Raw genomic sequence first — 24209 nt, 5'->3', positions numbered from 1 at the left:
TGTGAGTAATAACAGTACTGACTTCACTTGGTTGCTAGGGAACTAAATGAGTAAATCAATGTAATGTACCCAGCACATTGAAAGTACAGTCCCCCGCTCCCCTTATCCACAGTTTTGCTATCTGTCATTTCACTTCCCTCAGTTTGTTACTGCTGTCAACCTCGGTCTGAAAATATTAAATGAAAAATTCTAAAGAAGCAATTCATAAGTTTTAAATTACACGACATTCTGAGTAGAATGACAGCATTTTTCTCTTCCCCCCAGGATGTGAATCATCTCTTTGTCCAGGTTCTCCACGCTGTCTGGATGTGCCCTTCTTAGTTATCAGATCCACACTCGGAATCACAGTGCTTATGTTCAAGTAAGCCTCATTTTCCTCAAAAACACCACCTTCACATGACTCCTATTATAGTATATTGTTATACTTGTTCTATATTATTATTATTGTTCTTCATCTCTTACTGTGCCTAATTTATCAATTAAACTTTATCATATGTCTGTATGTATAAGAAAAAACCGGGTTACAAGGTTTGGTATGATCCATGGTTTCAGGCATCCACTGGGGTCTTTGAACATAGCCCTTGGGAATAAGGAAGGACTACTGTTTTCAAAAAGTGTTGACTATTATGTACAAGCCTTTGAGAGGTCTTACAATAAAGAAATCTCTGTAAATGTGATTACTTGACTTTTTCCAAACATGGCTAACCATAGGGTCAGTACCTAGTAGCATAGCATAGACGTTTAGAAAGTGTTATGTAGAAGATCCAGTGGATTATATGGACTACATGTGATGGACTAAAAGTAATATGGCAGCCTCTGCTAAATAAAATGCTTTTAATATCTTTATCAATGCAAATCTTCCTGTTTGAATTCTCTTCTTTTGTTTTGCTTTTTTGTTTTTTTTAAAATACGTCTTTATTGATTTCAGAGAGAGGAAGGGAGAGAGAGAGAAACATTAATGATGAGAGAGTCATTGATCGGCTGTCTCCTGTACACCCACTACTGGGGATCGAGCCCACAACTCAGGCATGTGCCCTGACTCAGGCATGTGCCCCGAACTGTGATCTCCTGGATCATAGGTCGATGTTAAACTGCTAAGCTACAACCTGCCAGGCCCTCCTTTGTTTTCATCTGGCAAATTCTTACTCATTTCAGATGGGGATTGAAACCATAATCCACATTCTCCACCCCTTCCTTGATCCATAGCCTTTGTACTGTGATTTTGCAGCAGTTCCCATCAAGAGGTTCTATTTTCCTGGCTGATCTTTTGTGTGTTTATTTACTTTATTACTCAATTTATTGGGGTGACATTGGTTCTCAAAACCATACATGTTTCAAGTGTACAACTCAATAAAACACCATCTGAATGCATTGTGCATGATCTTGTGTGTGATGTTGGCCACTAGAATATCACAGAAATGATGGTGTTTCCAGACTAGGCTTCAGGAGTCTCTGCACACTTCTCTTCCTCTGCCTGTACCATGAGAACATATCCAGCTTGACCTATTGAATCATGAGACATGTGAAGCAGAGCTTAGTCAGTCCTGCTGTCCCAGCCAAAACCCCAGACATGGGAGGAGCCTAGTCTGGAGAAGCCTGTCCAGCTAACCTCTGGGCTGACTGCAGATCCATGAGTAAGCTCATCTGGGATCACCCAAGCCAGGCTCAGATCTGGAGGACCTCCCAGCTGACCCAGAAAATTTTAAGGTTAATAAATGGTTATATTAAGCTACAAATTAAAGGGTTACAAAGTGTTATTAAAGAAATAGTTTATATATATATATTTAAAATACATCACCTTTAAATCTTATCCCAATGGCAATTTGTCCATGTAATTTTCCTCACACAACACAACCTGGTTTCAATGCTCCTTCTTATACACGCCCCAGCCAGTGATCAAACCCACAACCTAGATATGTGTCCTGACCCGAAATTGAATCCACAAACTTTTTGGTGCTTGGGATGACGCTCCAACCAACTGAGCCACCTGGCTGGTCTCCTTTTGAATTTTCTCTAAATAATGTGTGCTCACCTCTTTCATAGCACTTGGTTGATGGTATAATAATCTCTTGAAGGTATGATCATTTTTTGATAATCTTGAAGGTTGAGTCCATGCCTTTTATTTTTGAATGCCTGGCTTGTAGCAGAGGGTCTGGCCCATAGTAGGTGATAGCGCCCAGGTAACTTCTTTAATGTTTAATTTGTGCACACTCATGTTTTTAAGGCTCTTGTGTCATCTCTAAAAAGCAGAAATTGGGCCATCTTATTGATGTACTATCTACTCTATGCAAGATCACTGAAAGAAAAAATGTTTTTGTCCTAGTGGCAGATACTCTTTAAATATGTATTTGTAGCATCATCTGCCTCCAGTTCTTTCTCTGTTAAAATCATTCTATGTAAATGAATATATGGGACCATATTAGAGTAACTTTTTAAAGCTTACTGCATTAAGCATTAACCTTTATATTTGAAAACAAATTTCATTTCACTTCTTTCAAGGGTAGTAAGATGTGCTTTTTTTTCCTCTTAAATAAATTTCAGGTATCAGAAAGATACTAAAGTTGAGTATATTTTTAGTACTCTTTACACTTTACTATGTTTGTATAATGAACACTCTAGGATGTCTCCAGAACCAGAACTAGCCAGAGACAGTAGAGCTGTGTTTATTCATTTCAGTCAAATGACACATAATGTTTGGTCAATGATGGGCCACTACTTCAATGGTTCCATAAGATTTTAATGGAGCTGAAAATTCCTATTGCTTAGTGATGTCATAGCTGTCATAATGTCTTAGCACAATTCATTACTCATGCGTTTGTGGTGACACTGGTGTAAACAAACCTATTGCACTGCCAGCCATCCAATTATGTACAACATGATACTTGGTAATAAATGATTAAGTTACTGGCTTATGTATTTACTAAACTATACTTTTTGTTGTTATTTTAGAGTGTATTCTTATAAAAAAGTAAGTTTGCTGTGAAACAACAGTATGCCTTGTTAGGCCTGCAGCAGCCTCATACATCATTTTCCACATCTCTTAATTGTATCTTTTCTGCTTGTGCTTGATTTAGTCTTGTGTTATTTTGTACAGGTACATGCTGTTCAGGCTCACAGCCCAGGAGCAGTAGGCAATACCTTAGGGCCTGTGTGTGCAGTAGGCTAATACCATTCAGGTTTGTGTAAGTGCACTCTGTGATGTTCACAAAACAAAACTGCCCAGGGACACATTTCTCAGTGCTGTCTTCATGGTTAGGCAGAACAAGACTGTATACTATTTCTTGAACATTTATTTTGTGCCCAGTGAGCTTGATATGATTATCTCCTTTTAAAGATAAAGAGTTTCTTGGCTAAAGTCATGTATCCAGAGAGTGGCAGACTCAGGATTACTACCCCAGCATATGTTGATCCAATACATTTTGTTAACTACTTTGCATACTTGCTCTCTAAAATAAGACAAAAGCTTATTTTAGAGAGGTAGTTGTTTGCTTAGTACCATAATGTGCTAAGGGCTTCACTTTTTTTTTTTTTTACTTCACCTTTAGACTTTTTAAATAATCTAAAATTCTCTTATCATCCCTGTATTATAGATGACATAGAAATGTCAAGGATTTTGCTTGATATCAAATGTTAAATGGTAGTCAGGCCTTAGATCCAGACTGTTACCATGTAGTAAATGCTAAATAAATATATATTTTTAAATAAATAAGTAACCCCTATCAGAATAAGTTTGATCAAATTCTAACAAATGTTGGTTATATAGAACAAACATAAATTAGCTCAAAGTAGCTTAATCCACTCAGTATTAGTTCCTAACAAGATAGGATATTTTTTAACAAAACTTTACAAAAATTATTTTGAACTGTTTGTTACAGGTTCAGGTTGAACTGAGAAGTTTTTATCTGGATGAACTAGTTATGTAGCTGGATCTTTATGTCAGTCACAGCATTTTTCTAGTTAAAATCTATTCTGACCAACTCAAATTCAATATAGTTGCTCTAACCAAATTATTCTGAATTTTTGGCTTGGTTATGCCTAGTCATGGTGATTTATCTAGTTTGGTTAATGAGACCCAATTCTCATTTTACCAGTAACTTTAAAATATGTTTTAATCAGCTTTAAAGTACTGCTTAACTTAAAGTGGTCAGAAGTAACAGTTGGAACCTCTCACAGCCACTTTGGATATTCATACCCATTCTTACTACTTCCATATGATGATCCAACAAAAAGAATTAACATAGTCAAAAAGGTGTGGGAAATGTTGCATATACTCCCCCACCACCTTAGAGATTCATCATATACAGTAGATTCATCATACAAATAAAAGGTTTCAGAAATTTAGAGTAGAGAATGGTGTTTCATTTTCTATAGATTTCCAAGCTTGATTTGAAAAGAAAAAAACCCTGTTATTTTTCTATGGAAACGGTATTTTAAGTAAACAGATTTTGGAAAATACTGGTTTAAAGCAATTTTTAACCTTTGAATTTATTACCACTAGATTGAATAGATCAGAATCCATCCTTGAGCAGATCATATTGTTTAAACTGGCTCTAGCCAGCTCTCCATAGTTATCATTGAATTCTTGGGAGCTTCCAGCATTTAAAAACCGTTTCAGACAGATTGAATCAGTCAAGATGTATCTGAAGTATACAACACTATACTTATTTTAACATTTGCCCATGGAGAGGCAGAAAGTTGTTTGTGCAGTCTGTAAAAATAACCCAAGCGTTTTGAGGAATAAAATGAATGGTTATCTTAGTTATGGTTTGGCTAGAATTATCTCAGAGTACATAAAATTGTCCCAAGAGAGTCGTGTATACGTGTTTTGGGGTGAGGTGGGAATGTAACAAGGTGGGAATCTCATTTTTGCTCCCATAGTCTCACAGTGTCCCCTTCTTGAGGCCAGAAAGAGGAATTGCGTCCAATATGTTAACAGGTGTTTGGAAAATGTCCCTGAAGTAGAGGGCATTCCAGCTCCTGCCAGGATGTGGCAGGAGGTATGTAGAGAGGGGTCCTCACTGGGATTTCAGAGTTCCACTCATGGAGCATCCTAAAATGTCAATAAAAGACTCTTTATTCATAAATAACTGATAAGCAGTAATTTATGTCTGTACATTTATCTTGAAAAGTCTGTAACCATCCAGTTTTTTTTTTTTTGCAAACTACAGAAAACATCCAAACCGTCCATTTTGTTCAATACAATATAACACAGCTGTTTGGCATTACCAAATATATATGTATATATATTTATAGATATGTACATGTGCTGAAAAAGAAGCCAGTGCAGCCTTTTCTAAGAAGTCCATCCAAGTATTTACTGTACAACATTCAGAATTTACATTGATAATACAAGGCACAAAAAGTGTGGTATGAAGCCAAGGCCATGCTTTATTCAAACTCTCTCCTCTGGCTTGCTCATTCCTTCAGCCTCATGTCAAATTAAGTATTCAGTTTTGTGGTTTGTTTCTTTTTGTTTCTCTGAACACATCAAATAAAAGTTGAGAGTGGTATGGGGTTGAGATATGAATCACTTGAAAGAACCCCCCACCTCCCGCCCATGCACCTTCCCCAAGTAACAGAACGAAATAAAATCTGTTTTGAAATTCTTCCATACAGAAATGGAGGTAAATAATTACTCATATTTTTTGAGTTTGGGTCAAAAAAATATGCCGATTTTCCTCTAATTGCTTATATTTGCAGTGGGTTTCGGTGGACACTTACTGGATTGCATGTACCAATTAGAATCAATTAAGAAGATTGGGAAACTTTAAGTCAGTTTTTATTCTAATTTATAAAAGGAGAAAATTGCTTTCCTGACCAGAAAGTTCCCACAGACTGAGTTTATCCCACCTTCTTACAGAGAAGTTTTGAATGGGAGCGGCTGACAAAGCCTAGGATGGGCCTTGGAGAGAGTTCAGATTGAGATGAGTCTCAGATTGAAGCCCCCTGGTAAGGGCTGATCTCCCTTCAGCATCACCCTAACTCCCTAAGTGGGGGGGAGATATTAGTTATTCGAGTTATTTCTGATTGTAATGTCTGTATTTCAGTATGGGCTCCTAAGGCATGATATTCTGCTTACAAGCTCCCTCAAATATCAATATCATCTTTCTTTTTCATGATTCAACAGAACCACAGTTAAATCTCTACCTACTGTATCAAATATCAAGAGAATTGTATAATCAGTTCAATTTTGGAATTTGTATGCAGATATTGTGTGAAATAGTGAAATACTTTTTGGGGTTAGCAAAGCTTGAGGGAAAAGGACATTTTCATTACAATCATGCCTTTTGTAAGAGTATTTAACATACATTTGCATTCATGCAAAGAATCACGTTATCAAATTTAGTGATAACATTTTATAATTCAAGGCTATAACTTTTTTTGAGGAAAAAAATATACCCCCTGCCAAACTCAATATTAGGGCTGAGGGGGATAATTTTAAGCTTAGGGCTAAACATGGAGCTTACTGCCTTTCTTTATCTTTGGGTTCAGATGAAGGGTGGGCTCTAGGACATGAAGTTTATGTTACTGTCTTAGGCCCACCTCATGAGGACATTCCAAATCCATGGTCTTCACAGCAAAAGGAAAAAGCAAAGTAGCTGCTTCAAAAACCACAATTATTCTATGTGAGTTAAATTTCCTACTTCAGATCACAGCACTACACACTAGTGACTAATGGCCAGGTCTGATTTCCATCCCCTTTTGTCTTTTGAAAAAATACAGCATACAAATTGCCATTTTGATTTTTGTGGATGACCCTGGAGTGGGGATGTGAAAAGTCCATGGTAGACACTGGCTCTCCTAGAACTGTTTTTGCAAAAAACACCACATGCTGTCGATACAGCCAAACAGCTTTATAACTGCAGCTTTTGAAAGAGTTTGGAAAGTAAAAACACAAAATATGCAACACGTCTAAGATTAGCAACATTTTCACTTTGTGACATTTGACAAAATACATTTTTGCTTGTAGTTCAGGAAAATTCTATGCAGACAAAATAGTGGAAACTGTGGAAACGAAGGTCATTCAGCTTTTGGCTAAAGCATCAATATTCAAATACAGAGCTATGGCAACTAACACCCAAGGGCTAATAAAATTTTGTCACTATCTGTCAGACAACATGTTGTTATCCCATTTGTTATGAATGGTACCTCTGGTCCAGTCAATGGGAGTGACTAAGGATTCAGAACTTTGCAATGTTTCATGAGGAAAATGAATGAAAATCGCCACACAATGGGCCAGAGAAACACATGTCTCAGCTCCTTCATGGTTCCTGTGGCCTTCACAGATCTGGAACAAAGACTTCTGAGAGAACGTCACCTTCAACACATCTGATAGCTATAGTAGTCAACACCTTCACAGAGGGACTAAGAAATTTAAGAGAAAAGTGGCGAAAAGGAAAGACAAAAGCACATCAAAAGATTTTATGACACTTGGAAATTCACAGGTCCATCTGCCAGAAGTTTGGCAAGTGGGGGATACCACCCAAAACCAATGGTACCATTATAATGGTCTACCTTTGCTTATCAATCCTGATGCTGAGAATTTCTCTTAGGGAAAATAGCTGCAATAAATCCAGAACTTTTAATCCAAAAAGAACCCAGTTTTAGTCATCTGACTTAATGTCCCCTCTCAAAGTCAACTGAAAAAAAAAAAAAGGGGGACCATGGCAAAAGATAACACTTGCAGTTGAAGATAAAAAGACTAAAAAAGAGAGAAAAGTCCTGCTCTAAAAAAGAGAACTGTGTCAATCCCTATTCATGTCTTACAAAAAGGCCAATAAAGTTTTTGTGAGAGTACATCTGAATTTTACGAGACTTTCTGCATTGGTAAATGAAGTTTGCATTTAAATCCATAGAGTGAGCTTCCTTTTGGCTTAAAGGGTTTTAGTGTAAACTGCGAAGACTGCACAAGCAATGCTCTAAAAATTGTAAATTAACTTTATGTTGCTGCAGTCTGGCGCAGCTGGGAAGTGTAGTGGCATGATTTTAAGTCAAGTTTAACGCATGATTATTAGACTTAAATACCTCTGAGGGCCGAAAGACTTGGCATAAAGTGGGCTATTTTGTAGAAATGTTAAGTAGCCTACCAAGTATTAAAGAACACTTTTAATTTCGTGGCTCATTTTGCATCAGGACAGGAAGGCTTCTAAAGCAAGTGCTTGATCTGACAACTAAATCTCTTTCAAGAGGGGCATTTGTGTTGACCTGCAAATATTAAAGTAGCACAAGGGTTTGGGTCACAGTGAGTAACCACACTTGGTCAGTTCAGTCCATCTGTTCCACGATTCTATGCCCCCCTGCCACAGCCCACACACACTTTGGTTTGTAAATCTCACAAGCCTGGGTTCTTTTCGGAATTCTCTTGTAAAATAGGATTCAAACAATCCTGATGTGCCACGGCCACAGAATGTCCCACACTTCTGTGAAAGTCCTATGTGGGATCCTAGCAGAATTAAGTAAGAGAAATGTGAAGAGGGAGTGAAATGTGCTTAAATACAGATTTGACCCTTGGGCTGAAATCAGAGGAGAATCATGTTAAATTGCTTCCTTTTTTACTCAATATGATATGATGATGAAGTGTATTTATAAGACCCAGAGCCAAAAAAGAAAAGATAGAAGAAAAAGAAAAATCCAAGGGAGAAATTCCAGACATTCAGGGATTGATAATAACCTCTTAAAACAAACTAAGAAACATTAAAATTTTTCATCTGTTTTTTTAAAATAAAAAACATTTATCGAAAATCTAAAAAGGATCTGTGTGGATTCACAGAATAGATGAAACAATTAGAAGGCAGATTAGAAGGGAGAGGAAAAAGGGTAGGATGGTTTAAAACAAAAATCCTCCAAGAGGGATACTAACATCATCTTCATAATGTGTTTTCTATGAATTATTCAACAGTTAATGCGGCTTCCTTCTGCATACCACCCACGCCACTGAACCTCAAGTTTACTTTGGGTGGCTGACCATCTATTTCCACTTCTTTCTCTTTCAGAAACCTACCAGGGATGTCAAGTGGTGTACACTTTCCTGCTTTCTCTCTGTTCCCTAGAAGGAATAAACAAGTCGAGCACACTAGCAAAAGGATGTTTTTGTGATGTAGATATGGCGTTTTGAAAATATGCTTGACAGTTCTAAGAGGATTTGTCTGTTCTATATAATATGCCTTTGGTTCCTGAGAAAAGCAAGATGCTTTTGAATTTTATGTAGCAGAGGCTTCTATCAAATATAGGGGACCATACCCTATACCACACATTAGTTAGAGAAAATGGCCAACACCTCCAAGGGTTCTTCAATGCCTTACCCATGGTATCATAAATTCATCCTATCTTTAGGTCTTTTTCACTTAGGCAGAGATTCACAACATTTTTTTTAAAACATGGGATCTACAAAAACATTGTTTAAAAAAATGGATCATATCCCCAATGCCAGGCACTCCCCACCTCCCCCATTTTCTGACTATTTTTATTTTATTCTTATGTAGCCAGCCTCTAAGTAGCTGATCAGCCTTGTGGTTAATCTAGGTCCTTGACTTTGGTTGTCCTGATTGTGGACAGCTAATTAAAACATCCACCAGAAGATGAGCAGGAGCAGAGCTCTCCATCTGCAGTCTACCCTGACATCTTGTCAGAAATGATGAAATAGGATGAATGATGGAGTAAAGTGTGCAGATGGGGGTCATGATTATCTGTGGATTTCAATTTTCCACAGTATCATTGCCTCTTATTTAAAACATAAAGCAGCATGTTAATGGTGCTATAGAGAAAGCATACTTGGTGAGGTCAAGTTATCAGAGCTTGAAGGCTCCCTGAACAATGCACATGATTTCTAGGACATTGCAGTAGAGGTCTATTTACTCAGATATCATTTAGAGCAAAGACTATCTGCTAATTTCCCAAGAGGCAAAAGGAGGGGGACCTGTAGCCTATGGAGAGATTTGGTGATAACATAGTACCAAAAGGATAGAAAGTTTCAAGAACCTGGATTCAAAAGTACAGTAAAACCCCCCTCATTCCTTTAAAACAACAATGTTGGGGAAGTGGATAACCACCCACATCCTAGAATTATTTGAGGCCTATGGCATCTGCAGTTCATGTGTCCTTGGGTCTAATTTGGCCTCTCTTGTCTCCAAATCCATGTAATAAGCTGTGTGCTAATAGCACTCTGCAATTTGACTGGCTTAGCTGGGAATAGAGATGGTCCCGCTTTGTTGAGTTAGAAGAAACAAGTTTCCATATTGAAAAGTCTATGCTGCTTGAAACCTCTCCTCTACTATCATGGGCAAGGAAGGGGAGTGTGGGTAGATGTGTCCTTGAAGAAAACGAAGGTGGGGTATACGGCAAGAACTCGTTTCCAGTCTATCTGACCTCTGGATCTTGTTTCCATTAAGTGGCTAGGATAGATAAGGAATTGGTTGGTGCTGGTGTGATGTACTCAGGTTCTAAATTCTAAATGCCCTCCTTGATGTTGCTCAAGTCACACAAACGGGTTGGTAACCCTGTTTCACTTCTAAAAGCCAGTTGTACAATGCTTGCCGACATCACAGATGCCAGTTGGTAGAAATCTCTTGACAATCTGGTACCAGAATCAGCTGGCCCTTTGGGACACATCACTAAAAACCTGTTTCAAAACGTGCGCTAGTCGTTCTCTGCCTCCCCAGCTTTATTGCAACTCATCTTTTACGAGTTACTTCAACCTAGTTACCTCCTCACTTTTATCCTTGCCACCTTAAATCTGAGAAGTTCATCGAGTGTTAACCCACTTGTGGATTCAGAGGAGACAGGAGAGCCCTCTTTTTTTAAGAGAGCTTATAATTTTCCCTATTAACAGAGTTTACCTAGATTAAATTCAGTTTCTTCAACCAGGGATTCTCACTGGTTATAAGTGAAGGCTGAATTCCCCAAATGCCAGTGGGCAGAAAGCTGCCTCTTCCTCCCATTTAAAGCAAGTGTCCCGAAGCTGGCCATCCCTCTGTCTCTCGAGAGGAAGTGGACTAGAGTCCGTTCTGCCTGCTGTAGCTGAAGTCGGCTTCATCAAGCTGGGATTCCGTAATGTTTGAGAGTTTCGTGTGTGTCCTCCCAATCTCTTCAAGGGCACAGGCCAGGGAGTCAAGGTCACCATCGTGCTGATGACGCGCTTCCCACAGGTTCAAAATGACAGCAGATGGGCTACTTTGTGTAGCAAAGTAAGATAAGTTCCTACACAGAGAGAGTTAAATAAAAAGAATAACAGAATAGGAATGAAAACAGAGATAAAGAAACAAATAAAATCCACTCCAAGAAAATTAAAAATGAATCGTAGTAACAGGTATTGTTATAACAGAAGTACAAAGTCCTTGAGGCAGGTCTGGGGGAGTCTAGTCTATCCCAGCACTCAGCTGAAATCACTTTGGAATGTCCCCAGCGACCTTGTAACCCAGTCCCCTCTCGGTCCTCATCTTCCTTGAGTTCTCTGTGTGTGTTGCTCCCTGATGAACCCACTTGAAAATCTCTGTTTCATTAGCTTATGTAATGATGTCACTCATTCCTATATTTTCAAAACACCTGACCCCTCTCTATCACTCCCTTGGTAACCAGACCGGCTATCAAGTTTTTATCTTCAATGTCTTCTTCTTGCCTGCTCAGTAAGCTCATATACTAAGTGGATTAGTTATCACTCTAAGTGGACAGTGTGTAGGGCTGCACCTCCAGTCTTACAGGTTGTGAGCCACTTACAGATGTCTAAGTGGCCTTGGAATTTCCCCAATTAGATCTCTCCTCATCCTCAAACTTAACACATCAGAAATTTATATGTCTATATCTATGTATCTATCTATGTATCTATCTATCATCTATCTATCTATCTATCTATCTATCTATCTATCTATCTATCTATCTATCTATCTATCTATCATCTATCTATCTATTTATCTATCTATTATCTATCTATCTATCTATCTATCTATCATCTATCTATCTATCATCTATCTATCTATCTATCTATCTATCTATCTATCTATCTATCTATCATCTATCATCTATCTATCATCATCTATCATCATCATCTGTCATCATCATCTATCTGTCACCTATCTATCATCATCTCCATGCCTCCAAACTGGCTCCCATTCTGACTATAACAAGTATGCCAGTAATTACAGCAATCATTTCAATTGCTTACACGAGGACATTTACTTTTGAGTCTTCTCTTTGTTGTTTCTTTCTTTCTGACATACTCATCAGCTTCACCTTTCTCCATTCATAGTACTTATATTTAATTTATGCTCTATCATTTTATGACTTGGATCACAACAAAAGCCTCATAGCTCTTTATGCCTCCAAACTCTAATATAACCTGCATTCTATTTCTTCAGTTATCAGGTATCTACTCTACTCGCTTTCAGTGTCTCCCCTCAACCTAGCTCAGACAATATGTATGTATTTTTACTCAGCATTCTGTTGTCCTTTCGGCCATTAATCTGACTTAGGTAATACTTGGCTTCTTGCTTTCATTGACTAGGAATGCCCACTTTCTCTCTTTACCTCTGTTTATCAAGATCCTACACTCTTATAACCTGGTTCAATTTTCATCTCCTCTTTGCTCAGCAATTTATTTCTTCTCTGCACTCTTTGTCTGCTTGTGCTTAAATTTTCATGTGAGTAAAATGCTTATATATTTCATGTACATGAGCTTGGCTTTTCCAGTGTGATTACAGACAACTTAAGGGGAAGGATCATAGCTAATAATCTTCTGATTCTGCAATAGCACTTATCATAATACTGTGACAGGCTTTTATTCAATATCCATCGACTGAGTAATTCATTGGCATGAACTTTTTTTATCAGATGATATGGGATCTTCAGTGAAAACAAATGGTAACCTTTTGGATAATAACACTGCTATAGTGAAGACTAAGGCAACACAAAGTATTAAAGGTCATGGTTTTTCATAGGTACATTTTACAGCAGGGATAGAAATGTCACCTCTGGTAAAATTCTGATGACTTGAAAAGAATTGAGTCAACCAAGAATTGCCGATATTGAGGATGGCACTACTTTTTATCACTACACTCAGCATATAATCACAAAGTAAGTAGACTCACATAGTGAAGAGAAGACAAGCTTTTAAGGGCACATTACCATTCACAAGCAACACACAGTACTTTTGAGTAAATCAAATGCTGTTTTATTCAAAGATCTTAAGGGGCTGCTTGATTGCCAAATAGCAGAAATCTCAGGGTACTATATATACTTTCCACTATATCTGAATCTTTAACTGAGGAAGGGAGAAGGGCAGCTTAGAAATATTCTCTAGTTTCTTTTTATCTTTCCTTCTTTCCTTCTCTACTGCCACCCCTCGATCCCTACCCCAATGGCCCTAGAATCAACTATTATGATTCATTTTTACACTAATATATATGGCAAAGCAACCTCACTTGGGTAGTTGAAGGGATTCTAGTCTCTCTTACTTAAGAACATTGTTTTGAATATTGTCACTTCTTCCTGGTCATGTGGACATGTTTGTGGGAAAAGCTGTTATATCACCAGGTCTAGAAATAAACTGACACACCCCAACCAATTTAGGTAGCATGTACGAACTGGAGGAATAGCTGAGAAAGAGTCCCACTGAGAGAGCAGGTGTGGGTGGACTCTGGGTGGGCTGTGCAACAATCTCTTTCCATGTAATTTATGAGAATAATGACCATGGGACCTACATTTGTTCCTCTCCATCGCCATTTCAAAAAGAAAAATAATGCCCACAAGTATGACAATAAAAGCAGCACAGATTTGTCACTTTACTGAGAGTTTATATTTCATATTTATTGTTTAACAACAATGGACTAGAGTCCTATGGGAGTGACTTTCAGATTTCTTGTGATCCTTGTAACCTCAGTTGTACTTCATTCTATAGCAAGGGGTGAGAAATAAGGGGCCTCATGTGGTCTCTACAGCAACTCAACTCTGCCATGGTAGTGTGAAAGCAGCCATGGGCACTACATAAGTGAAGAGCAAGGCTGTGTTCCAATAAAACTTTATTTAGAGACACTAAAATGTGAAGGCCATATCGTTTTCACATGTCACACAATATTACTCTTCTTTGATTTTTTTTTCCTGAGCATTTAAAAAATGTAAAACGATTCTAGCTTCCAGGCTATGGAAAGCAGATGGTGGGCCAGATCTGGCCTGACAGCTATCGTGCTGATCCCTGTCCCCACACTGTATTAAAACCCAGCCTAGCTTTTCAGAGGTCGCAGCTATTTGAGAGAAGATTAGACTAAACATTTTTTGTGCCATATTTGGAAAGAAGCACCTACAGGACCAAGGTTGTGAATCCCAGAGCTGCATGTCCTGCCTCAAGCACTCTGACAGTTTTATCCTCAGTACCTGCTCCAGATCTTTGACATTTCAAGACATGCGAGGAAGACCTGGGCATAAAAACACAGTAAGAAAACTTTAGGAGAGGCCTACAGAATATGGTGGAGGTTGTAATGAGTCTTTGTCCCAACACAACATTAAAAAAAAATCCTAAGGCCATGGGGTGGGTGGGAAGGGGTTATAAATACACTTCCTAGGGGAGGAGCGGAGTATAGAGTGACTCCTGTCAGCCAGCTGGTTCTGAAAAGTCCTGCAAATGTCCTGATTTGTAGAAAAAGCACCCATGTCTAAAGGCAGCTAAATGATCAAAAATGACAGAAATATAACACTCATTTGGCACAGGCTGCTGAACATATTGGAGCAAGTGAAATGTGCTCCCCAAAGCATGTTTCAGATTTATTCTCTGAATTTCTATAAGGGACACTTGTTCGGCACAGCACACACAAATCTCATATTCCACTTAATTTTAGTAGATACATATAGGAGCATATCAGCCTGATTAAAATGATTCAATTAATTCTGTGATAAACAGATACTCTATTAAACTACAGTTACCTATCTATGCCAGAATAATTAATATATAAAGGACCCTAAAATTCTAATGCAAGAGGCTAGTCCTCAGACATCTGAATCATTTTATTGCTTGCTTGTGTGCAAATGCATTAAGATTTTTTGAAAGTTGGTATATAATACATTCATTTGGTCATCTTCCTGCCACCCCTTTAAAATTATTCTGACCCCAATCTGTGTGACCCATTTCGCTTCATAATTATGCTGGTGCATTTGGACACCAGCAAATAAATGCATACGCAATTCAGGGAACATTGCTAATACTAGAAAAGAGAATTCATACCAGTAGTTGATTTAAGAAATTTCCTGAATATCTGTGATATGTATTTTTTGAAATGCAATAACATTTAACAAAAACAGTGCCTTTAAATAAAACTTATTATTTTCTTTCTCTTTGAAAAATGTTTAAAGAAGTGAATGCTTGTTCTCATCTTAGATGCTTCAAATTATTCTGTTTTATGCACCGAAGTTTGGGGAGCCTTTTATCAGAGCCTTTTCAAATTCTGATCTACTGAGGTAATTTTGAAAAATAATATTTTTTGTGTGTGGCATCATAAAGATGCTGTATGCTATGCAGATAAGATTATCTACTCTGTAAATTATAGGAATTTACTTTAGAATCATTCTGTGTCTTCAGTTCAATTCATTTGTCCTAAGCCCTATGGACTCAGTGACTTTATCTTTTCTTTGGAACCCTCACTGAAAGAGTACAGATAAACTGTGAAAGGCACGTGCTAAGACAGCGTAATAGATTTATCCATCTAAGTTCACTGAGTAGTAATGGTTTGTTAGGTTTGATTTTGTTTGTTAGCCTACGTGAGTTCTGTTCACTTGGGTTCCTGGGGGTTTGTTTCATTACCATGATTAATTCCATCTGTCTGAGACTTCCCCATGCCTTATCCCTGATCCCCAGGTAAAATCCTATGCTTTATGTGGAAACTGGGGCAGAATTGGGAACATAAATCTACTCTAGAAATTTCGCTAGCGAGAGACAGGCCAACTTATAACGGTGTGTGTGGGTCACAAACTGAATTTTTACATAGAATCTCAGTTTTCAAAATACAGCTTCAAAGGAATGATCATGTTAAATGAATCATGGAAACTAAGTTAGATTTGAGGATTTTTGGAAATAGTTACAGTGCCTTCTGTTTTCTCCTTTGGGTACAAACAGGAGGGGAGGCTTGAAGGGACTATGATAAATACTATATAAGGTCTTCATATACTCTTGTAACACAGGGATAATTTTATGAAAATTCCACAGGTGTCCATGCAGTGTGAAGTCAGAGATTCCACCCTTTCTTTAGTACTTAAAAGCTGGCATTCAAATGCAGTATCTTAGGGAATGGTAACATCTACACCCTCCATCAGTTAACAGAGGTCAGGAGGAAGGCAGGGGCCTGAGCCTCTAGCTCAGCCCTTGGGGAAATGCACTGACGAGCTGCAAGGGCACACTGCATTCTAGCTGGATTTTTGCCTGAATTCCAGATAACAAAGCTTTTATTTTAGTTACTCAGAACCATACTACCAGGGGGCCAATATACCTCTTCACAAGCTGTGAGCTCTTCTTGTGACTGAGAATGACTTTCCTACTAAAATACAGAAGGGGACCACATTTGAGCTGCAGCATCCCATTCTTCGCATTGAAGATACCTCACACCAGGGACCCACCATACTTGCATTCAGAATGTATAATCTCACCCAACACTTTCAAGTAGAAGGGAGCACTTGCACCTGTAACATGAGGGCAGCAAGTCTGTTTATATTCTACAAACTATTGCCATGTATATTAAGACCACTTTTTTTGTTAACATTAAAAAGTATATTTAAAAATATCTTTTCTGAGTAGGCTGGCAGTATAAAAAGTGAAAACAAAGCTTAGCTGCCTATAATAAATTTGGAAGCATCACTATAAGAATAGTGATAATCCTACTGTATAGTACCAAATAGGGAATTGAAACATAGCCATAATGAAAAAACCTTAATATCCTTGCTATCATCTTAATTGTCTCATTTAATGAAAGCCTCTTATGTGACCAAAACCAATCCTCCATATGGTTTTTTAAATGCAAATAGAAAAGAAAAAACACCATTTATTTTTGTACAGTAGTAACTGGCCACCCCATAAGCATTTGGCCCATTCATCAAGCTTTCATCCACAAACATCAGCCTCACTCGGCACCCAACAAACAGCAAAGCAGCTTTCAGGGTAAAGCCAGTCAGTGGTGTGTTTTTTCAAAAATAAGCACAAAATGTGCACCATGATGCAACTGGTGCCTGTTGCTCCCTGATGCCTTCAAATGAAAGAAAGCTGGGGTGGAGAACCCAAAAGGAAAGGATACAGGCCACTGAAAACATGCTGAGCTCCATTCTGTTTTGCCCTGAGAGTGCTGCCTTAATTCTCTTACACCAATAAATTCGGCAATAAGTGTCCGTTCCTAGTTTTGCCTTTTGCCCATTCCACTGTCTGGTTCTTGAAAGGGAATGGCAAGTGTCTTCCTTCTTTGGAAGATGCATTAATAGCCCTGGAGCCTTCGGGACAGCCTGTGAGTTGCCAGACTAGAACAAGCCCAATTGTAGACCCTGTTTTTAGCTCTCCAGTTTCATTCCTGACAGGTAAGTATGTTAATTTCTTATATTTGGAAATGAAGGGCATCGAAAACTACCAAGTCAAATCTCTACTTTTCTTTGAATTGGGGTATATCATGGAAATATAGGTCTAATTTAAATTGATTGTCCATTTCAATAATCTTGAGACATTTTCAAGCATCCTGAAGGGGATGCAGAAGGACCACCACTTGTTTCAAGAAGAAACACCACTGTGTTAATCCTGAATGGGGAAGGGCGAAATATTTATACTTTTCCCTTTGCAAAACACTCAATATTTGTTTGAATAAAACCTCACGAGTGGTTAAAAAGAAATAGTTAATCACTTAAAGGATACTCTAATGAGTTAGGTATAATCATTCCTATAATTTCATTTTCTCAAATTATGAAAAGGTCCTATTCAGACACCCTGACATTGTCCAGCTTTTCAGTGCTGCTTGAGACAGCACTGTGAATGGGGGTTATTTAGATTTTAAAGGGGGCTTGGCATTTCCATCTTTTCTGAAAATATGTAGCTCAGAGGAGGAAAACTTATTCTTTCAAAGATCAGGACAAATTCACCCCTTGCCTAGAAGGTATGCAGTGTCCCTTGTCACCACCGCCCTGGGGTTTACAGTGGGAAGATGACTTTGGCTTTGAGAGAAACATAAAGAGCTACTTTTCTATAGTGCCTTAAGGACGGACACCTGCCACTTACAGCTTGGTCGTAGGCAAGCTTGTCCCAGGGCTGTCTGTTTGCAGCTCTACATTAGTGGGGAGTTTCATGAGTCATTGACTTTGGTGGAATGAAGCCCGAACACTCACCGCTTTGCTGTGCTGGGGCCCTCTGGCTTCCCTGTATGGGCTCTTTAAATTTTAGACCCTGCCTAAGTCCACTGGGCCTGAACCTGAAAATCTGATTCGAGCTCTCATCATAGTTTGCCTCCAAGGACCTATGTAATGCTATCCCCCTAGGTACTGATTCCCTTGAAAGGAGTCATGAAGATTGTTTTTTAGAAATGGCAGCCTCACGTCCATTTTTATATTTAAACATTAGAGCGTCTTTTCTAGTCTCCAGCCTGCAGAACCAAGAGAGCTTAATTTGGTGGAATCATCCTAAACCCCAAAACACAGGAATGAAAAGATTCAGTGTGGGGGCCGCTGGAGTCACCCTCCCCAGTGGTCTCCCTATGAAGCAGGCGTTCTGCATACAACTTCTCATCTCTCTCTCTCTCCTCCCTCCTTTCTTCACCTCGTAAGAAAGCAGGAGCTGGGACTGTTCCATTCTAGTGAATTCCCAGCAGCTAGTCAGAGAGACTAATAAGCTGCCTCGTGACCTTCCTCTGTCCTTTCCCACTGCCCTCCGGCCACTTCACTGTTCCTGTGTGTCCAATTAAGAGGGTGGACAGAGGGAATGAAAGGATGCGACCTTAGGGCGAGAAGATTGGGCTTCTCATTAGAGGTCCCGCTAAAAGATTTGGTGGAAAAACCAGTTGCACTGTGCATCGGCCGTGAGGTTTGAAGTCTGTCCTCTGTCCATGGTTCCTTCACCATCACCCGTGAGCACTACCATCTGAAATGCACTTGAACTACTCCAACCAGTGGACCGATAGGAAATATGTCTCTTTGGGAGCGCTTACAAATTTTCAAATAAGTATGCTATTACTGAAAAAATGATTAATAAGATGCAGTTTATCCGCTCTTTTCCATTTTGAAATTCTTTCTTTCATTTCGGCTGCTTCCCCTCTACTCTTCCTCCCGTATCTTAGGCACTTTACCCAGCATCTGTTCCCATAGCAACTTGGTCAAGCTGGCTATGTTCACAGGGTTTCTGGGATATGAAAATCATGAGGCCGTAAAAAGGATGATTTAAGGGTATCAGGGACTATCTATGACCCGAGAGAAAAGCCAGGATTCTCTACAACGTAAGCTATGGAACCCGCTTTCTTTTGAGACCAACTTTCCAAATCGATGCTCCTTATACCTATTCTATTTATTAGAAGGCAAATTTTTAAACTCAAGTATACTATCCAGTGAAAAAGTGCATGTCGCCCTAGCCAGCTTGCTCAGTGGTTAGAGCTTCAGCCTGCAGACTGAGGGCCCCAGATTCAATTCCGGCCAAGGGCACGTGTACCTCATACATCTCTCACATCGATCTTTCTTTCTCTTTCTCTCTCTCCCCCCTTTCCCCTCTGAAAAGCAATGGAAAAAAAAAAATATTGAGTGAGGGTTAAAAAAAAGTTCATGCCATTCATTTAAGAACAATTCATAGCATTTCCCCTAATATGATATATTCAAATGTAATTGAAAAGGAAAGCATCATAAAAATACCAAGTGCTATGGAAGTTGAGAGATGCGAGAACACTTCTGGCTGAAGCAGTCTCCAATGTTATTTATTTTGTTTAGTCTTCAGCAATGCTGCCCACCACCTACTCCTGTGCACTCAGTTCTTCATTTCTCAGCCGTTATCCCCCTACCCATCGCCTGTGGCCCAGAGCACTGAAACGGAGCATTACTGCAGCTGAGTTTAAAGAAAGAATGTGCAATCTCAGCTTTGATGTGCGGCAAGTATGGACTCTCAGTGATAGAGTTTGCTCACAGAATCTGTAACTGCGACTGTTACTGATGATGCTCTTTGCTGGGCTGTGGAGCTTATGTAGCGTGATCCATATGCCAGGCGAGTTGCAAAGCCACCTGTGTCGCCGCCTTACAGCACCCGCCACTGACACTTCTCACATTCTCACCAATTGCTAAACGAAGCCTTTAACTTCATATTCCATCTCCTTTCTCTCCTATTCAGCTCTAAGTAGAAACTTGTTTGGCAAAAAGGCAGATTATCATCAGTGACATTTGCATTTACCAAAAAGAGGGTAAGAGAACATTTTCTCTGGCATGTAAATAAAACAAATGTTTCCCTCGGCTTCCTTTGCAAACTCTTCCTTCACGATTTGAGGGCTGTTGCTTCACTAGCTTTCTAACATTTTTGGAAATTAATAAAAGAGGGGAAGAGTCAGGTAAATGCGTTGTCACAAAATCAAGGTCGGTGAATTCTCTGAATAGAAAGAATGACTATGTGATCTGGGATCATCTTTCTCTTGTGATCCCACAGTTGATGAAATCTCAAGCTACAGAAAGCTTTCTTACCCAAATATACGGGCATGCTGACGGTTAGATATCTGTGTTTTCACACACGCTGATGATCAGTTCTGTATTATCTCATTTATAACCATAAGGGAGCAAGACCAGCGATTTGGGACAAATTACATCGGGAAATCCCCTTCATCTCTGTCACATGTTTCTTCCCATGTAGAAGATATATTTTTGGTTCACTGACGAAAACATAAAAGGAACCAAAAGTTTCTGCAAAATGAGAATGAGCTAACATGGTGCGAAAGGATTTTTTAGCAGTTTTCTCCCATTCTGCTTCTCTGAATGTCTTGGCGGCCCTCTCTGCTGGAAACACAGCAGCCTGCAGAAGACCCTACCCTGTGCTTCCCCTCCCAAGAGGCCTGGATGCAGAGAGGGGTGAAGAAGCCGTAGCTCCTTGTGTAACCCTGACTGAAGCAATAAGATCCTATGGAAGTTTTAGTGAGTAAGAGCGGGCTCACTTAAATGAGGGGCCAGTAAACTATGCATTACAGGCCAGATAGGGGTCCTTGCTTGTTTTTAAAATATAGTTTATTGGTGCACATTCATGCCTAGCTGCTCCAGCTAATACACACTACAGAAGCAGAGCTAAATTTTGCTGAGTAGTTGCAACAGATCCCATGTAGTCTCAACTATTTACTATGTGGTTCTTTCATAGAAAAAGGTTGCTAAGCCCCAGTTTACATCATTTTTGCTCCATTATTTGACTACTTTTGAAGAGTTAAGTTAGAGAATAAAAGGGAGGGTAGGAAATGCCATTCACTGATGTTGAATATGTTAATTAAATGAGATTGAAAGATACAAGTGCATTATGTAGATTCATGCCATTCCAAATTGCTATATTAATTGTGAAAATATTAAAGGGAATAACTAACATTTATTGGAAATCGACATTTTCTGGGGACTATGTTAGAAACTTTCCAAAAAGTAGGTCATTTGAATTTCTTAGGTCAAGGAAATGAAGTCTTTCCTGGAGAAGGGACCTTAGGGAAAACCAGAAGCAAGCGAACAGACAGACACACCAAGTACTCCTATTTCATGACCCCGGTCACTGGAGGGGGCAGTGTGCTCCTGCGTAGCCATTTACTGCTCATTAGAGCCCAGAGACCAAAGGACCTGAGCCTCAGTCTCCTGGGTTGAGATGCATTTTCCCTGCTGTGCACCGTCAGAACTTGACGACTCTGGAGGTACTCACTGTCATTCTCTTACGTATACTATGAATGGACAATAAAACAGAACAAGGCAGGAACATGCACACCTGGAGGGTTTGTGACAATTACTTTCTTATAAATGATGAATGAAAAATCATAAACTCTAAAAGCCAGAATGGATTAGAAAGTTAATGCAGTCCGAACTCTATGAACTGCATTTGTAGAAAAGAAACACGGATGATAAGTGATGTGTCTAGGCACACAGTATTGGTCATAGAACCAGGAGGGCCCTGCAGATTTTTCAAGTCCCTGCCCAATGTTCTTTTTTTTCCAAAACATGTTTTTATTGATTTTTACAGAGAGGGAGGAAGGGAGAGGGAGATAGAGAGATAGAAACATTGTTGAGAGAGAAACATCATCAATCATCTGCCTCCTGCACAACCCCAACTGGGGATCAAGCCTGCAACTTGTGGCATGTGCCCTTCCTGCCTAGGAATCAACTGGTGATCTCTTGGTTCCTGGGTCAATGCTCAACAGCTGAGCCACACGGGCCAGGCCCAGTGTTCTTTTTAAACTAAATTCTGTTTTCTGGGTAAGTTTTTCATTCGTGTCCCTAAGCTGATCGGAAAGCGAACTTGCCTTAGTCATGGTGTTCATGTTATAAACGAGACATCTTATCCTGTTTCAAAGTTGCTGGGAAATATTCACATTATTATTTTTTTCCTGTACACTCATTCATTTTGGTATTCTTTCATTTTCAATATATCCCCTTTCAAGAATGTATCTGTTCTTTTTGGGCCTGCTGTCTCTGTAAATGTGTTTTCTCTTGCGGCAATGCCTCCTCTCTTGGTTTTCCTCTGTGAGCCTGACTGCTTTCTAGCTGGGCCCATCCTTCTTGAATTCTGGACCCCACTCGGAACAGAGAACAGCACTCTAGTCTTTCTTGGCAGACACCTACCCTCCCTTTCAGAGAAGAAAGGGTCAGGTAGCCTGTCTGTGAAAATAAAGAACAAAAAATGGAAATAACAGAGCAAGCCAAACAGTAAGAAAATAAGGTTTTGCCTCAAGAGGAAAAAAAGTAATACCAAAGAAAAGGGAAATAAAACGGTTCTGGGAAACTTGTTGTTTCTTCTATCCACTCTGGGGCATGTGAAGTGGATTAGGGAGAGAGGAGACATTACTGGTGAGTGCCTTCCCCCGATTCATCAAGGGGAGCCCAAACTGGCCGCCCATCGCTAGAGCTCTCGCAGCATCACCCTGCAGTTTCTCATCTAATGTAACAAAGCCCATTATAAATCTTTCTTTTCTACTGTCAACTCAACTACAGTGTTTGCTCAGTAATGAGCAGTGCCCGTTTAAGCAGCAGATTCATTCACAGTGCTTGGGCAAACTTTTGCTTTTCTAATGCCCTCTGCCTTCAAATCTGAGAGTTACCATCCTCAGGCTTCCTTTTTTATCTGGAGCTACCCACTTCTGCACGCTGAGCTTGTCCCCGTTAAGGGTTAAATGATGCTTAAGGTTAGCGAATGGTGGGGAGCAGATTGGAGGAACTTGCCTCTTCATTTCTGTATCTGTCTCGGGACTGTGCTGGGTCCCTCGTGAGCACCCAGGTGACATAGTCTCACTCTCCCATTTGTGTGGCCCAGTTAGCAAACACAGAGATGGGCCCAGGACCAAAGTAGGGCTTTTCCATAATGTCCCCAATGGCAGTGTCATATTCTTGTTCTTTTCCCATTTACTCAGCTGGACCTCACATGAAATAGGGTCAGAGGAATATCAGAGCCTGGAAAGCACAAGAATACACCCAACCCGCTTCATTTACCAAAGCTGCTCGAGTAAAACCTTCTTTCAGAAGTTGTCCCCAGTTACCTGTTGATGCTGTTTTTCTGTGCTAACATCTGCCAGTCCTTGCCTTTGGCATTGGGGGTGTCAAATGTAGCACAGATCCGCTGTCTGATGGAGTAGGGGATTTTGAAGGCTCTGGGGCCAGTCTGTGCAGGGAAAGTGCTGTCCTCCTGTGCAAAGAAAGTGATGGTTTCTCTTTCACTCTGAAACAAAATAGGAAAAGCATGATCAGATCCAAGTGGAAGCACACCTGCTCAACACTTTCATTTTTTAAGAAAATCTATGTTAGCTCACATGCACAAAATGCTTGCCTATTGTGATGAGGCTCTATAAAATATATTGACAAGCTCCCCTCTCTTCTAAAGTACTAAATAACTTCTCAGTAGCCTAGTGAATCATGTACTGGAGATTAATAACAGCCTCTTCCACTCAGGGGAGTCACAATGATCAGCTTCCTACATCTGAGGATTTATCAGGTGAGAGCAGAGTTAGACATGTGCATGTGCATTTTTTTTGGGGGGGGGGGTTTGAGAGTAGATCTAGAATCAGTAGGATGAAACT

General features: G+C 39.5%; 1 protein-coding gene across 8 annotated transcripts in view; it reads right to left on the bottom strand.

Moving 5' to 3' along the window:
• Positions 1-5053: 5053 nt before the first annotated feature.
• The window catches only part of UNC5D (unc-5 netrin receptor D), a 466349-nt gene continuing 447193 nt past the window's right edge, over positions 5054-24209 (bottom strand). For all 8 annotated transcript variants that reach the window (XM_087814164.1, XM_087814166.1, XM_087814165.1 and 5 more), the window contains 2 exons: positions 23673-23851; positions 5054-11196 (listed from right to left, as the gene is read on the bottom strand). In XM_087814164.1, coding sequence (XP_087670290.1) covers positions 10992-11196; positions 23673-23851 — 384 coding nt within the window. In that variant the 3' untranslated portion in view covers positions 5054-10991. The remainder of the gene's footprint in view (positions 11197-23672; positions 23852-24209) is intronic.

This window comes from Miniopterus natalensis, chromosome 2 (genome assembly GCF_054644295.1).
Source record: "Miniopterus natalensis isolate mMinNat1 chromosome 2, mMinNat1.hap1, whole genome shotgun sequence".
Lineage (NCBI taxonomy): Eukaryota > Metazoa > Chordata > Mammalia > Chiroptera > Miniopteridae > Miniopterus > Miniopterus natalensis.
Note: the sequence above shows the minus strand (reverse complement) of the source record. Positions and strands in the feature narration are given on the sequence as shown.